The sequence below is a fragment of the Nesoenas mayeri genome (assembly GCF_963082525.1).
Source record: "Nesoenas mayeri genome assembly, chromosome: 1".
NCBI classification, from domain to species: Eukaryota; Metazoa; Chordata; class Aves; order Columbiformes; family Columbidae; genus Nesoenas; species Nesoenas mayeri.
This window is the reverse complement of record NC_137541.1, coordinates 40,783,309-40,799,998: the sequence shown is the minus strand read 5'-3', so window position 1 is coordinate 40,799,998 and position 16,690 is coordinate 40,783,309. Positions and strand designations below refer to the sequence as shown.

At 44.0% G+C, this 16,690-nt stretch overlaps 1 protein-coding gene across 1 annotated transcript; it reads left to right on the top strand.

Annotated features, from left to right (window-relative positions):
- The first annotated feature begins 46 nt into the window (after nucleotides 1–46).
- DESI1 (desumoylating isopeptidase 1) lies at nucleotides 47–15,029 on the top strand. Its single transcript, XM_080360842.1, has 6 exons — nucleotides 47–358; nucleotides 8,605–8,626; nucleotides 9,545–9,614; nucleotides 10,262–10,371; nucleotides 11,165–11,287; nucleotides 12,968–15,029. Exons 1-6 carry the CDS (start codon nucleotides 91–93, stop codon nucleotides 13,059–13,061), a joined length of 687 nt encoding a protein of 228 aa, XP_080216968.1. The 5' UTR covers nucleotides 47–90; the 3' UTR covers nucleotides 13,062–15,029.
- The last annotated feature ends 1,661 nt before the right edge of the window (nucleotides 15,030–16,690 follow it).

The window sequence follows — 16,690 nt, the reverse complement described above, 5'->3', positions numbered from 1 at the left end:
CCCCCGCGGCGCCCCCGCCCCAGGCCGGAACCGCCGTGCTGCATAACGGCGCAGTGACGGGGCAGCCCGACCGGCCGGCGGCCGCCGCGCATGCGCAGAGGCAGCGTCGCCCCTTCTGTTCCGTCTGTCACCTCACGGTCGGTGCCGCCGCGCCCGGGAGCTGCGGCGGGCCCGGCACTTAGAGCCGCCATTCCCCTCCGCTTCCCGGCGGCCGGCGGGTGTTTGCCAGGGCTCCGGGTGCCGCCCGGCGGCCGCGCCCGCACCCCCATGGAGGAGCCGCTGGCCCTGCACCCCGTGAAGCTCTATGTGTACGACCTGTCCAAGGGCATGGCGCGGCGCCTCAGCCCCCTCATGCTGGGTAAGAGCACGGCGGGGGCACCGGCACCGCCCCGGACACCCCCTCCCCTCTCGTCGCCTCCCCGGGGCTCCTGTTCCCACACCGGCCGCCGCGGCCCTGCCTCGCCGGGCAACGGGACCCGGGGGTGGCTTCCCCCGCACCCCCGCCCGGTATCGCTGTCCCGAGGGAGTGTCCGCCGGGGAAGAGCTCCCTGGGGGTGCGGGCACTAGGGCCCAGCGCGGCTTGGCAGTGTGCGGGCCCGGGGCGTGCCAACCAAGGGGGTTTTAGCTGCAGCTCCAGGTGAACAGCGTTCAGCCTCTTTTCCCTCACCCGTCCTGTGCCGCTTCACTCATTTTATTTACTAAAAGCTAATTAAAAATATTACTTAGCCCCTTAGAGGAGGGAAAACTCGGCTCCCAGCTGCTGTGATGCCTTGGTAGGAAAGCTGAAGTGGAAGGAGGGCTTCCGCTGCTCACAGGGTTATTGAGTCCACAGGGTTATTGAGTCCACAGGGTTATTGAGTCCACAGGGCTCCGTGTTGCGGTGAGGCTGGACTGGGGCAGGCATTGCACAGCTTGAGATGTGCGACTGGCCGCCTTCTCCTTCCAGAGAGTTTGTAAAAGTTGGTTGTGCATCTTATCAAGAATGCATGTGTTTCCAACCGAGCCCTGGACTGGGGATGTCAAGGAAACTTAGTTTTGCTTGAACTCTTACAAGTGTGAAGTAGAAACACAGCGAGTGGTTTATACCTGTTACGTGTAGACTCTGGCCTGTGTCAGACCAACAGTCTGTGTGAGATGAGGCTTCCCAACAGGCGCAGTGTCTAAACAGATGGCTCCGTGTAATCTTGTTTTACAGTTTGTTGGCATTCACTTTGCTCATCTGTCCTACAAGAAGATTCTGTACTATCCTTCAAGCTTAAAATGAAAGTCCAAGTAATTCTTAGCGTGAGGTTTCATACACATCAACAATAGGCTTGCCAAGCTGAGAAGAAAATATTACAGAGTTCATATGTGAAGTGCTCTGTTAGCCAGAGCAGTGACAGCTTTAGGAGATGTGCATTTTCCATCCTGGATAACCTCAAGACTTTTTGTGCAGTCAGAGTTGCTTCTGTTAGAGCCCTCAGGGAAGTAATTTCTCATGTGTTAATTCGTAATAGCCATGTATTATCATGTGCTGAGAGTTAAGAATAAGATAGATTACATGCGTGCTTGATCTACCTGTGTTCAAGCTGAGCAGATTTTAACCAGTCTTATTTCAAAGCGTTGGTTTAGACATAGACTTATACAGTGACAATCTGTTTCTAAATGTATCTCTGTGCTGATCTTCGCACTGATCAAGCGATGATGGCTTTTTAGCTCTCTTATTACCCACAAAATCAATCTTGGGACCTTGTAGCTTTCTGAATTCCCACATTAAAACATTTGGTGCATGACTTCATTTTTGGTGCTTTTTATGATACCCAAACAGCAACTTAAAACCTTGTGCTTGAGATACTGTTTGGTACTGAGTTTCTAGGAGTCTGAATAATGGAAAGGAAACCTTAAAAATCTGAACACTTGTTTTGGTAGTGTGGGGAGAGTTGCTTGCTGGTACTGCCGAGGAACTGGCTGAGTTCATACATGTTTGTGGAACTGGGCCAACTAGGCCTTTGTGGTCACGGTGACAAGGCAGACTGAGGAGTATCTGGGATTACGTAGATCCAGCGACTGGAATGTCAGTAAAACAAATCATTGTTTATTGCTTTTTTTCCTTCGAGTTTTCTGTGCATTTTCAGTCAGCTCTGTCTTATCTCGCTATTTTAGAAACCTCTCCAAGAGCAAAGGGATGGAGAGAATACCTCTCTTTCCTCATGTACGTGCCTTCTACAATTTGTTTTGTTTTCTTGAAGAACTACAAAAACTGTTGTTATTTCTCTGTACAACAACTTTCAAATGGTCAATAGCTATTTTTCCATTTTTTTGGTCAGTAGTGGTCATAAACTGTACATCATCAGGGAAAGTCATAGGAATTGAAGAGGAAAGGATTTATTAAGTGATTTGTTGTCTGTACTTCTGGTATTCTTTCCATAGATGCCAAGTTTGACTGAAACAATGCTTTTGCTCCTCATGATAATTCTGTAACATCACCTATACTGAAATACATGTATATTAGGAGAAGAAAGCCAAATATGATAATTGATTGTGCATGCTTGGAAACAAACTCGGATCCGCCTGCCAGGGGGAGATGAATCCCTTCTTATAGGGTTGACCACTGCAAGATGATCATTCCATGGTGTCTTCTGGTGCTAATAGGATCCAGAGGTATTATGGATTATGTCAATGCAGCATTTAGGGATCAGCTGGCACTACTAGATGTTATCCTAACTTTTTCAGTGTAATTTCTTTCCATTGTGGTTGAGTGATGAACCTGAAAGGTGGAGCTGTACAGCGCTGTTCATGGCAGGCTTTGGAGTGACTTAGTCATGGTCCTTGGGCACATCTTTGCTTTTCTTGACAATTTGTTTTCTTTTTTACCCAGGCTATTTTGGTTTTTCTACTTTTCTGGGAGTTTCCTGTAATTTTTCAGTATATATTTCTAAACATGACCAAATATTGTAGTTCAACTGCATTTGATATCGGAAGTGGCATGTTTAATTTTTGTGTGCCGTTTCTCTACATGTCTCTTCTCCACAGGTATTTTTCTCCCTCTCTCCTGCATTCTCAGTCTGAGACTACATTCCTCTGTCCAAATGCATGATCTAATAACAAATGTTAACCCAAATGCAATGAGATTTTCTGTTTTCAGGGCAGAAAGCAGAGTTCACCTGATTCTATGGGAGACAGAGAGGAAGACAGAATCATTCAGCTTGCAGCACTAATTTTGAAGTAGATGTCCAAAGGCAGATAAATCTTCAGGGAAGATTAAAATCCTGTTGCATCATGGGCTTAAGGAAAAATGTCTTGCAGCTCTCGAAGTTCTCTTGTCCTGTGACAGAGATTGTTGCACATGTGACTCACAGAATGGGCAGGAGCTTAGTTTACTGCAGCAGCTTTGGTCCATGCATATAAATTATATGCGTATAAATTAACGGTGAGCTGACTGGGAGTATGCGTTGGTTGAAATTTTTAAGCGGTACATTCAGCTGTAACAACTTAACAGCCCAGAAGGAGCTGGAGCAAAAGGTAACTGCTAAAAGTAGGTACCTTCTCCTCCACCTGTTCTGAAGATTTTTTTTTTAATTGCTCCAGTGTGAGATTCTACCAACTTTGCTCCAGAGCATTTGCTTGGGACTTCATGAAAATCAAATGTGTTACCATCCCCCAACGTAGCCTACTTCTTAGTGTCTCTAGGCACCTCAAGGAGTAGGGAACTGAAGCAGACTCCTGCCTTCCCATTAGATTTTTGCTTCAGTTGAACACCCTCGGTAGCACAAGGAGAAGGTGTTTGACTAATTAAGATAATTTTCAGTTCAAAAAGGACAAGAACCTTAATGGATTTGCCTAAGGAAATTGCAGTGATACGCAAAGCAATGCACTGCTAGAAATAACCACGCTGCTTGACCAAATTGTATCACTTCCATTTACACAGGAGACAAGTTTGCTACTTTTCTGGGATCTTTTAGGGTCTTCTGGGGCTTGCATATCCATTGTGGAGCATAGATATGTTGTTAAAATACTAAGCTTCCTATTATTTCTTTACTTTACAGCTCGGGAACAGGTATTGTTCTTGTGCTGAGGGCTGAATGTCCTGAGCTCTGAATGGGATAAATCAAGTGCCCATCACCTTCTATAATTCTTTCCTGTCTCAGAATGCTTCTGCCCTTCAGCCTCATAATTTGTATTAATTTACAAATGCCACTTTCATTTGATACTTAAAGAGCACAGGATTGTGCTACATAGTGTGGTCCTCAAGATTAAAAAGTTAACCACGCCAGTAAAATAGATTGGTGAGCATCTAATCTCCCTTCTGCTTGGCCTTCCAGATAAATCCAAGCATGAAAGTAATCCCATTTGATCGCATTCTAAAATTATACGGGCTTGCTTGCTTCTTTCAAAATACCCTTATATCCCAACAATGACAGTCTCCTGAATCAGCTGTGTGACAGACAAATCTATCTACTTCATGCTAAGACAAAGCTGAGAGTCCTGGAATTGTTTAATGAATTTTAATGTTGTATATTTCTCATAACTTTCTGGCTCATTTGAACACTATGAAAGTATTTGCGCTATGAATGTTAGAAAGAAAAATAACAGCAAATAAAAAACTTGGTTACTTGCCAGATGATACTTTGCGATTTGAATCTTTGAGATGCTCAAGCACACAGAGCTATGCAGAATTGGCATCCCCTCCTGAGTTCCACTGAGTATTTTCAGGAAAGATCCATATAAGCACCTTGGCAAGGCAGGGAGGGGGGAAGACTTAAAGAATCGGGTATGTGATCAGATTTCCAAATACTGACAAGCTATCACCCTAAACTCTCACAGATATAACACAGGAATGTTCACGTCTGTGACAAAAGCAAGGTAGCTTGACTTGCATTAGCTCATGGTGGAAGCAGGTCAAATTAAGCTGAATTGCTTCCCATTTACTTCAGGCTGATCCTGCACACAGGCAGTTACTGTGTGACAGCTATCACCCAATAACTTGACCATGTGCACTAATTGTTGTATGATTGTGTACATCTAAATTTGCAACACCTTTTCCTGCTCAACAGCCATTGAAATATTCAAATTCTCTAGGCAACTTGCAGTTCCCCTGTTTTACCTGGATGAACCCAAAAGAGTATCATCCCAAAAGCGTTTTACCAGGATGATGCCCAGAAGAGTAGCACTCCATCAGGGCGTTCCTGTTCCACATTAAATGCATTTGCATAATTTGGGTCAGCTTTGCTGTAGGTACGGAGCGGAGGGTAACATCTGCAATTCAAAGGTTTTTGCAGATCAAACAAATTACTGGGGAATCAGACTTTTACATATAGTTCTAGACAGCCTCATGCTATGAGCAAATGTGTTGGTTTTGGTGGCAGCACCAGCATATAGTTCCACTCACACTGCAGCGTGCCATGGGAGTTTGGACTGTTGCGGCAAGGAGTGGGACAACATGGAATGTGATATCGGCCAATATCCCAGATGGTGTTTGCAATCCCTTTTTCTAAACCCCTGAATTGACTATGGAATATAAGCTCTGTTGCACTAAAGCATTATTAGGGGAGGCTCCCTGGCAAGCTTGACCTTCTCATTTTTTAAGCTGAACAGTGCTTCCAGGAGCAGCATTATTGGAAAGTGTCACCTCCAGAGGCTATGAGCAACATATTTTGTATATAGTGGACAATGTCCATCAGAAGGCAAGACGTTAACTCCTTAGTGCAGGCTGCCCTGATGGCTTTGTGTGAGCTTGTCAGGAGCGGCAGTGGTTGTTCTGTGCAATGTCTGAGTTTGAGAGAAGGGCAAGAATGGTCATATAGGTGGATCACCAACAGAGGCAAAACTTAAGGAGGAAGATGATGGTGTCCGTGAAGGTCTGTACAAAACCTCTTACATGATGCGAGACAAACAACATTGAGATTCGTGCTGAGCAGCAGGAAAGGGAGCTGCCCAAGTTCATCAGAAGCTGGTGGACATCGATTTAGTCCTCTGTCAGTCAGTTTGGAGTTGAGATGACAACAGCCAGCTGTGCAGCATGGGAAACTGCAGCAGCATACCAAATGTGCCCGATCTTGGATGTCTCTGAGTGATACGTATGTGACCAATAATGGTGGGTTTCTTAGGCATGGGATTCCCTAGTGGTGGTGTCATTGGGGAGGCTGGTACTGCCTCTGAACAAGCACAGGCCACCAGTGGCAGAAAGGGATTTTATGTTGTCTGTAGCAGGCTGGAGAGCTACCATGGATGCCTTAGTGTCATCAGCGCTGCAGATCTGGCATGTGTTTTCCATAATGCCAGCCTGGTTAATGTCTTACAGGAGCCAAGCAAAACCAGCAGGTCAGTAGCTCCATTAAGATCATCAAACCAGCACTTGGAACAAACTGACCTTGCTGAGCAGCCTCAGACAGACCGGTTGTGTGAAGATGGGCCGCTTTGCTTGCCAAGAGCTGTTCTGTTATTGCCCTGGCAGTTGCTGCCTGTTGTTGGCTATGGATTTTGTGTGTAGCAGCCAGAGAGGAGCCCTCCAGGGTTGGACTGCAGTCTAATGCAAAGGCCCTTTCCTGAATTTTGTTTGGGTTTTGTTCATACAATCAGAGAATTGCATTGATGGAAAGGGACCTCTGGAAGTCCTGCTCAAGGTAGATCTGACAAGAGCAGATTTTTCATGGCCCCAGGCAGCTGAGTTCTGAGTATCTCCAAGGATGGAAATCCCACATGTTTTCTGGATCCTGGCCCCAGTATTTGACCACCTTAATGGTAATTTTCTTTTCTTCTTCTTCTTACTGAGTTGGTATTTCCCATTTTCTATCTTACACCTGTTGCCTTTCACTGTACTCCTGAGGAGAAGGCTCTCTTTTCTCCATATCCGTTAGGTAGTTGTAGACAGCAGTAAGGACTCTTGCCCTTCTCTTCTTGAGGCTGAACAGACCAGTTCTCTTGTCTGCTCTTCAATACAGCAAGTGCTCCTTCCCAGTATGTCAGTGTCTTTTGTACTGGGGGGGGATCCAAAAGTGGCCACGGCACTCCAGATGTGGTCTCACAAGTGTCAGATAGGGAGAAAGAGTCACCTACCCCGAGGTGCTGACTGCAGTCTTGCTAGAGCAGCCCAGTATGTGGTAGCCTTTGCTGCAATGATCTTTACAAGTAGGTGTTGTAGTTTCACAAGCAGGTTCCTGGGAGCACCTGTGACATTGTCAACATCTGCTATAACTCACCTGCACACAGAATATAGGTGCCAAGTGGCAACTTTGTGGAAAGCATTTCATAGTCGTTTGCTGGAAATGTGTGTAAAAGTAAGTATTAAGACGTTCTTTTTCTGTTTAACATGCAAGAGGGCGGATATGATTCTAGTATGTGCCACCTTTGAAACGGTTTGTTTCTCTGCCCTGGAGGATAAAGGTCAAGTTTATAGTGGAAAACAGTGATTGATTGTGAACAAAGGTGTGATAATTTATTAACAGATATGCAGAACACTGACTACACAAAGCCAGGCAGTAGAGCCTGTCATAGGCCAGCTGCTCAAGTGAGGGCAGTGATACCCTGCCTTGAATGGTGCCGGTGTCACGGTTTTCTTTGGTATCTCCAGGGCACAAGATGACAGCTCTGATGGGGAAGGTGTGGAATAAGAGCCAGAGGATCAAGGAGCACAACAGCATGGCACAAGCTAAAGGGGCAGCAAATGCTCCTGAGATGTTAAAACACACTGCTCTGCTTCTGTCATCGTTGCTACTATCTTTTGGCCTTTGTTCTACTCCATGCCTACATTTCTGTGCAGCGGGTTGACAGTGAATATGCTTGCTGCCTGGCTGTGATCCATGGTAGTGACAGATCAGTCCACCTACTTCCAGACTGTGTGTACTCGCTTTGACTGATGTCTGTATTGTCACAACAGCCTTTTCCCTGCCTCCGCTCTTACATGACCCTCATCTAAAGCAGGTATCATGAACACAGAGAGGTTTAGGTTTCCCACTTCTAGGGAACTGGAAAAGCACTTCATAAGGGACTTTTTCCTCTAAGATGCAATTATATTATTAGTTTAACTGTGCCTGAAGCAATTCTTTGCTGTGTTCTACAAAACACCGTTTTATGACTTGTATGAATTTCAATCCTGCAATTCTTGTCCCCAACTCCCACTTAAATTGTTCACTTTTAAGGGCAGGGGAGGGAGGGAAAGGAAGGAACCATGGAATAGATTATAGACACTATCACCACAGATTATATGTTCCCGTCAGATCTCTCATCAGTTACTGAAATAGAAAAGTGAATACTCTGTGCTGGCTAACTGCCTGCAATTATGTAATCGGTGTAAAATTCAACTCTTCTGGTCCTGACTGAAGGTTTTGATTTTAGGAAAACATTTATTTTCTTAGTCTATAGAGAAAAGTCCAAGGAAGGTAAGCAGTGACAGGATAGGATGGCATTGCTGCCCCTGCATGAAGGAGGAAAAAAGTGCAGCAGTAATGTGGATGGAGTATTCCTATGAAAGAAAGACATTCTGTTTCATTAGAAGCAACTCTGGGATGAAATCTGTGGTGTTACTGTCATGGTGAAATAATAAGCATGGTTCCTAAGTGACTGACAGAAAGTAGGCGGAAATCTGGAAAATACATTGCTAATAACTATTATTTTCTCTTCATACAGGGAAACAGCTGGATGGCATCTGGTAAGTAACTAGATTTAAATTGCGTAAGATGTGTTAAACACTGTGTAGTGTAGGGAGTATGAGATGATATATGCTTCAGATCTGAACGTTTAGATCCTCAGGAGAGACCAAGACACTTTTTGTTCGTGAATGCAGATTGGTAGTGAGGTGATGTATAGTCAGATACTGGTTAAACTTCTCCATTTAAAGCTCCATGGGCCCCATGAAAAGTAGTGTTGGTAGCAGTTGTTGCGTTTTAGCGCGGTTATACACTTTTTCAAGGGTAGGATGTTTTACTTGTCCCGAGCACTTTGACTTCTAATTGCAGGCATGACTAAACATGAGAGTAAAAGAGTGGGTGGGAAGCAGGTGTTACAGAATTAGGCCTTCTGGCATGTAAGAGCAGTGCCTACATTTGGTTACAAAACACTCCCCAATTTGATATATCGTATCAAGAATGTTGGGATTTGTTTGTTTGTTTTAAAGGAAAAAAAAAAAAAGCCCAAGCCCTTGTCCATCTACTTCCCTCTTTATTGCTCCATCTCTGGAGACTGACCTTCTTCTCAGTCAGTGTCCTACAGATGTGCATTTCTGTGGATGTGATGCAGGGCTAGCTCTGTCTCTCTGACTTCTCTCGACCCTTTAGTGGAAAGAGCCTGCTGGAGATCTCATGCTGCAGTGGAAGTCCCTTTCTTCCTATATTCCTTCATGCTTGGGCACCTAGCTGAGCTTGTGCTTTCCCAGCCACCTACAGTAGGCTTGATAATCGTTGCTTCCATACCTATTCATGTCCCAGCAGACCCTGTTCCTACTCACAGAAACCCATTGACCTTTTCTTTCAGTTACTCACTTCATGATGTCCTTGAGCACATAAATTTACCAGTGATTTATGTGCTATGTTAAGGGTTTCCTTTTCCTGTTTTCTGTTCTCTGTGGCAGGCACACCTCCATAATAGTCCATAAGGATGAGTTCTTCTATGGCAGTGGAGGAATCTCCAGCTGTGCACCTGTAAGTTAAACTTATTTTTCTGATAATTTAGTGATAAGGTAACCTGATCAGAACTGCTTATGTCCCTGCCTGTTAGAAAAGCAGCAAGAGGCTTCTGAATTCAGCCAGATGTGGCTGGTTGCCATGGTTGCCCAGGGCAATTGAGGAAAAGGGAGCATAGCATAGACAGTGGGTTTAAGCCCAACTAAATACAGGTTGTAGGTTGCTTCTGCTGGTAGAGTGTTATCTGTTCAAGATATCTTATCCAGCTGCATTGTCAGGGTGACACCTTGTCTAATTCTGTATCAGTAGGTTTTACATGCAGACTTGGCAACTTTAAGATGAAAAAAAAAAATCATGATGCCTTGTCAGATCTTTCTGTTCTTGGAGAGGCAAAACTTATAGGCCATTCTTAAAGCAGAATTTTGCCATAGCTTTGAGCTTTCAGCACCAACAGCCAAGTATACAAGCTGAAATTTAAGTTGCATGTTACTCCTCATTCTCTGAGTGCAGAACAGAGGAGGCCAGTGGGACTTTTTGCTTGACAAACATACCAAAAGTTTCTCCTCTTGTACCTGGACAAGCCATGAGAGCTGTATTCAGTAGAGTCCTCCAAAAGAATTCAGTCTGTCCATTTAACATTGTCTTCTGGCTGTTAATTTTTACAGGGAGGGACACTTCTTGGCCCCCCAGACTCAGTTGTAGACCTGGGGAACACTGAAGTCACAGAAGAAATTTTTCTGGAATATCTTTCCTCTTTGGGGGAATCTATGTTCCGGTAAGTAGCAGCTTGTCCTATGAAATCTGTGTAACAGAAAAAGCCTTTAGGGGAAGGGGTGCAGAATGAAGGAAGGTATTATGAAACCAGTCCTGCCCACACAGCTTTGTCTGCTTAGTGTATTATTTGGTTACTCTCCAAATATGCAACTGGAAGTGATGTGCAAGGAACTACCAGCTAGACAGCCCTCTGGTGTGCCAGCCTTGAGCCAGGCTGGGGAAGCATTCTGCCAGGAAATCTTTCACGCGGTGTTTCACAAAATGGAATAATGCCTGAAATGCCTTTGAGAGAATCACCAGGGAAAATGAAGGCACTTTGTGAAGTATCTCAGTAAATAGTGCTTTGCCCGTGAGTCATAGGTGAAGTGTTGCAGTAAAGCTGCCAACTTTCACATGAGTAAAAGCAAGGTTTGACTGCCGAAGTATCTAGTCTACTTCTCACAAGAACAGGAAACAGTAGTATTTAGTGTTCTGCCTATATTTCAATGTCAGTAATTCCTCTGATTTCTCATTATTCCTTCTGCAGTTTTAACTGAAGAAACCTGACCTCACTTATCCTCCAAAATATCATTGTATAAAGTCAGTGATGCAGAGAGATGTCATTTTCCACCTTGATTCAGTTGAATTTGAAGGTTAATTGATGTCTATATTTCACCTATTTGCCTTAGAATTCTTTGTGGGAAAAAAAGTGCTAATGTAAGGAAGTGTTCCTCATTAGGGGTTTAAGTTTTTCTGCTTGCTAGATTTATTGCTGAATCGGTCTTTTTTGTTTCATTTCCTTTCCTGTGGCACAGTGGAGAGTCTTACAACCTCTTTGAACATAACTGCAACACCTTCAGTAATGAAGTGGCACAGTTCCTGACAGGGAGAAAAATCCCTTCCTACATCACTGACCTTCCATCTGAAGTTCTTGCCACGTGAGTGTCCATGCTGCTCTTCTCTGTAGTATATTGCTTCATGCTAATGCTTAAATATTTGACAGAGCCAGTGGTACCAGTTTCTGCTGACTCTCTCTGAGAACCAGCATAAGATTAAGGAGAAGATGCTACTTGCTTTACTTCAACGCTTACAACACCATACAACAAGTGCTGACTGCCATTATTAAGAGGGCAGGAGAAAGTTGTTCTTCTGCCTTTAACTTAAACTAGTTACTTTGTGATGGTCTCTCACGTGCAACCAGACAAGTGTAGAAATCACAGAACGTCAGGGATTGGAAGAGTCCTCGAAAAATCATCTAGTCCAGTCCCCCCGACGGAGCAGGAACACCCAGATGAGGTTACACAGGAATGTGTACAGGCAGGTTTTGAATGTCTCCAGAGTAGGAGACTCCACAACCCTCCTGGGCAGCCTGTTCCAGTGCTCTGTCACCCTCACTGAGAAGTAGTTTCTTCTCAAATTTAAATGGAACCTCCTGTGTTCCAGTTTGTACCCACTGCCCCTTGTCTTATCATTGGTTGTCACCGAGAAGAGCCTGGCTCCATCCTTGTGATACTCACCCTTCACATATTTATAAACATTAATGAGATCACCCCTCAGTCTCCTCTTCTCCAAGCTAAAGAGCCCCAGCTCCCTCAGCCTTTCCTCATAAGGGAGATGCTCCACTCCCTTGATCATTTTTGTTGCCCGGCGCTGGACCCTCTCCAGCAGTTCCCTGTCCTTCTTGAACTGAGGGGTCCAGAAGTGGACACAATATTCCAGATGTGGTCTCACCAGGGCAGAGTAGAGGGAAAAGTTTCAGAACATGGTGCAAGTCTTTTTGTCTTAGAAACCAGTATCTGTTAAAGCTCACTTCTCTTACTCAAAGCACCATAACTGCAGTGGAGGTGTCAGCTTTGCTTGCGAAGAAGCAGAGAAGATGTAATTTTTGAATTAATGCTACAATTTTAAAGCTATGAAAGGGAGGAAATGGAGAATTCTTGCCTGGTAGGTCAGCTCAACTTTTTTTTTTTTGTAATCAACTGAGCCAGTGGGGGTCCCAGTGGAATCTTTCAGGCTTCATCTTTTACGTTTTATTTCTCCTAACAGTGGTATACCATATTGCTTGGGAGACACTTGTCTTCTACCCTGCGTTTTTTGTCTTCTCAGATCTATCAAAATCAGATAAAGTCTGTAACAGTGAGTCATATCAAAAGATAAACCAGGTGTTACGGATTGCAACAAAAATTTATTTTGTGTGTGTTGAACCATTGTCTTTTAAGGGGGTTAGAGGCTATTCTTCTAGAAGAATCTTTGACACTGATGTGGTACTTAATGGAGCACTGCAGTTGCATAACAGGGATTTCATTTGTACACTTAAGTAGAATGAATTACTAAAAGCTGGTTTCAGACACGGTATTACCACATTAGCAGTCTGGGCATGTTAGGACTCAGAACTAGCCTATAGAAAATCATGATTAAGATTCTTAGTGATTGAACAGTAAACGCTGTTTAACAAGTGAAATTCATTTGCTTTAGCTTGTTGTGGAAGTCTGTTCTTCAAATTTGCTTCTACAATGTCAGTTTGCTGCACTCTAGGAAGTGAGTGCACTTCAGTAGTAAGTGGTGAAAGCTGTTCATCAAATAAGCTATTTGACACGTTTATTTCTTTACCTTCTTAGACCTTTTGGACAAGCTTTAAGGCCTCTCCTGGACTCCATCCAGATCCAGCCACCCGGAGGAAATACCTTCAGCAGACACAATGGACAGAGCTAACAGGAGTGATCCCATATGCCCAGCCTCACCAGGCCTCTTCCTTTTTAAACGTGAATCTACCAGATTTCTCTTTTATAATTTCCCATCAGAAGTAACTCTACAGAAGTTACAGGAAAAGTTTTAAATTTTCCTAGGGTGAGGATTTATCAGGGTGCATGTAAGACAATGTTACCAAAAAGATTGCCATAATTTCTAATAGTATTCTACTAACTTATGAAGGCTGTCTTGCCCAAGTAGGCCGACACTTCCTAAGTAACTCCTGTGCTGGTAAGTGGGAATTCATTCCGTGAGCATTCAAGGGCCCATTACACAACTTGGAGTAAATAAGGAACTGTCTTAGTCATCCCTTGCGGGCTTGCATCTCTTTCTCCTGTCACTACCTATGTTATGGGGGTATTTGCTGAAGTCTGTAGGAAGAAGACAAAGGAAGTATTGGTACCCTAGGAAGTGAAGGTGTCCCAGGAGTAGTCTTCTGCATATTTCATTGGCATTATTTTATTTGCTCAGGGGAAAAGCTGAACTGGTCTGATTAGAATATTTACAGTGGCACAGCCGTGTGGGAAAGGTGATCAAGCTGAACCATGTGTCAGTGTCACACTGGAAAGCTGAAACTTTCAATGGGAGTAGCTGTGTGTGGGAGTCAGGCTGGAACTGAAGGTTCCCAAGAGCCTCCTAACACTAGATCCAGGAGTTATGGGCAAGAACCGGCTGAAAAAAACAGAATCTCATGAGCAGAAGTGGTGGAAACAGATTTCAGGTGAAAGTAAAATGAAATTAAATGTTTCCTTTTCTTGCATGTAAGCTTATCAGCAGATAGACAGAACCTTGTTAACTATTTACCTTTGCATAAGAGCTGTTTGGTTTTTTTTGTTACCAAGCCAGAGTTTCAGAACAGTAAGGTAGGAATAGCATGGCAACTGCATGATAATATAAGGTGGAGTAATTCTGCCTTGAGTATCTAGTTGCAGACACAGCAGGAGTTCCAACTTTCTTTGATGCCGCTGCCCTTTCCAAAGCAGTCAAGCACATCACAGAGGGGACTCTGCTTAAATGTAAGAGAAATAGGTGTTGGGTCTCCCCAAATGTGAAGAAAATGAGGAAGAGTAAAATTAAGCTTTTCTGTGGGACAGTTGAGTTTATTGCATTACACACAGAGGCAGTCCTGTCCTTAGATTGACATTTGATTGTATCAATACTGCATCTTCTAGTTTGAGTCTTACAGCTTTGCAATTATTTGCAGTGGAAAAAGATCAGGGGAATGAAAGAATAGACACATTGATTTCTTTTCATGCATGCATACACATTATTTTCGTGAACAGTTTTGTAACAGTAACATTTAGGAGGGAACATAAGAGAAACCCCAAAATATTGCTGATGCTCCATAAACAGGGATTGCATGTCCCAGATGCCGCTGAAAAAGCATCTATGCAAATGTACAGCCCTTTGTCTAGTGCTTTGTTGTGAAAAGTATTGCTGCCAAGTTCCATCTTGAATCTCAGACTTCCAGCACTGGAAATTTCCTGTATACCTAAGGAGTATAGAGGAGATGTCTTTGCTAGGATGTTTCTCTCGGAATAATACAGTTTGATAAGTTTCTCACACTGTTACTCAGTGTGAACTATAGTAGTTCATATTTTTGAGGTGGTGGAAAACTGCGCTCTGTCAAATACTCTGTTGCCCGGCACCTTGTGGAGTCACTACACAAATGGAAATAGGGTGCTGTTTGGCAGTTTTGTGTGTACCCGCTCTCAGTGCACAGCAGTGGCTCTCGCATCCCAGATTGTTTTTTTAAATTGTCATTCTCTGCTTGTGCCATCAACTTCTCCTTAAGCATTTCATTTGGTGGGCTGGACTTGGAGAATTCTGTAGCAGTTAGTACAGATGGGCTTATACAAAAGCTTTCAATCTTACCCCATCAAAATGTCCTATTTGCAGAAAGCATTCTATAATAAATCACTTATGAATGCCTTTTGGTGCTCCTGGAGGAAGAATTGGTGTTTTTGTGCTAAGCCATAGCTTAGTTTTCCTGTTTGTTACGTATATCCTCTCCAGTCTTTTCCCAGACCTATTCTGTGAAGAGTAACCAATCTCTCATCTTAATACACACACCACTGTGCCACAAAGTGCTGTAGCATGTTAGAGATCTCGGAGCTTCCTCAGTTGAACAGGTATACTCAAGCTGATACAGTGCAACCCTACGTCTAGGTGTGCTAGTTTGGTACCTGCAAACAGCACAGCTGCAATTGCTTGGCTTTCAGCAAACTCTCACTTCAGGCACAGCTGTCTGTGGTGGAAGCGCTGGTGCCACAGTTTCTGCCCCATGCTCCAGCACAATGAGAATATTCCCTGTATGTCCACTGCTTTAGAGGTCCTGAGTCGGGTTTCTGCTTGGCTGCCTACTTCAGGACTTCTTACCTCCTCTCAGGAGGCAGGAAAGAAAAGGAAAGACGTTCACCCCATGCGTTTTGCAATATGCATTTTACCCTCTTGAGCAGCCTCTTTGCAGAGATAATGCTGCTACTTCAAGGTCACTGGGTAAAATTTCACATGGCCATATACTGTTTGCAGCAGCCACGGGGCTACTAGAGGATCTGCTGGGCTTGGGACCTACTCTGTGTTTCGCAGCAAAGGAACTGTGGGAGGGAATCCTGTTTGCTTGGTCTGACTGGGTAATGAGAGCCCTGTAGACCTCTTGGAAAACCCATTTTCTCCAAAGATGGTTATGTGTAAATTGCAGGACTGTGCCCCCAACATTCCACCCAGCCCTACCTACCCATAGGAATATAAACTAGAGAAGTGTATGTAAATGTATATAGGTGATGAACTTCAGCCAGCTGATTGACAAAGGGGTGGGGAAACTGAACTCCTGGAAGGGAGCAGAACCCTTTTGCCCACACTTACTCTTCTGTCTTCTATTGCTGGGGTTCCCCTGTGCCATTTTAAAAATGTTAATAATGTCTTTAGGGAAAAAGTGGTGTTTTGATTTATTTGTGGGATTTTTTTTTCTATTACAATAAAAAGAAATACAACAAGTTTTCATGTTTGAACATGTGTGTCCATGCAGCTGCCCAGCAGATGCAGCTGCCCAGAAGTCATTTTCTTCACTATGATCCCAGCTGGAAAGTACAAGGTGAGAAACTGAGCAGTTTGTGCCAGATACTGCTCCTGGAAGTAGCAGTGGCTGCTGCCCTTTGCCAGAACTGGTCACAGGCAATATTCTGTAAGCACTGTGTTGTCTTATCAAGACTGCACTCCCAAAGGTTGACACGATTTGAATGAGGTGAATGAAGGCTGGACAATAGGTGTTCTGTCAGCATGGGTTTTGTGCAGCCCTTGATCATCTAAGTGCGAGAATGAAATGTCTAATGTCTGCTGTTGAAGAAGAGGCCCAACAGAGCTTAAATATAGGAAAAGGCTCTAAGCTTTTCCTGATTTGTCTTGATGCTGCTAGTTTCAAAAGGAAAAAAAGCAGCTTTAAGAAGTGCACTTCATGCCTGGATTCTTTTGGAGCTGCAGAGGGGGTATTGGTGAGGATTATGGAGCACTGCCCATCATGTCTCTGCCTTTGGGCTGTTAAGGAGCAGGGGAAATACCTGGCTCTGGGGAAGAAATTAATTCTGCTTGGTGCA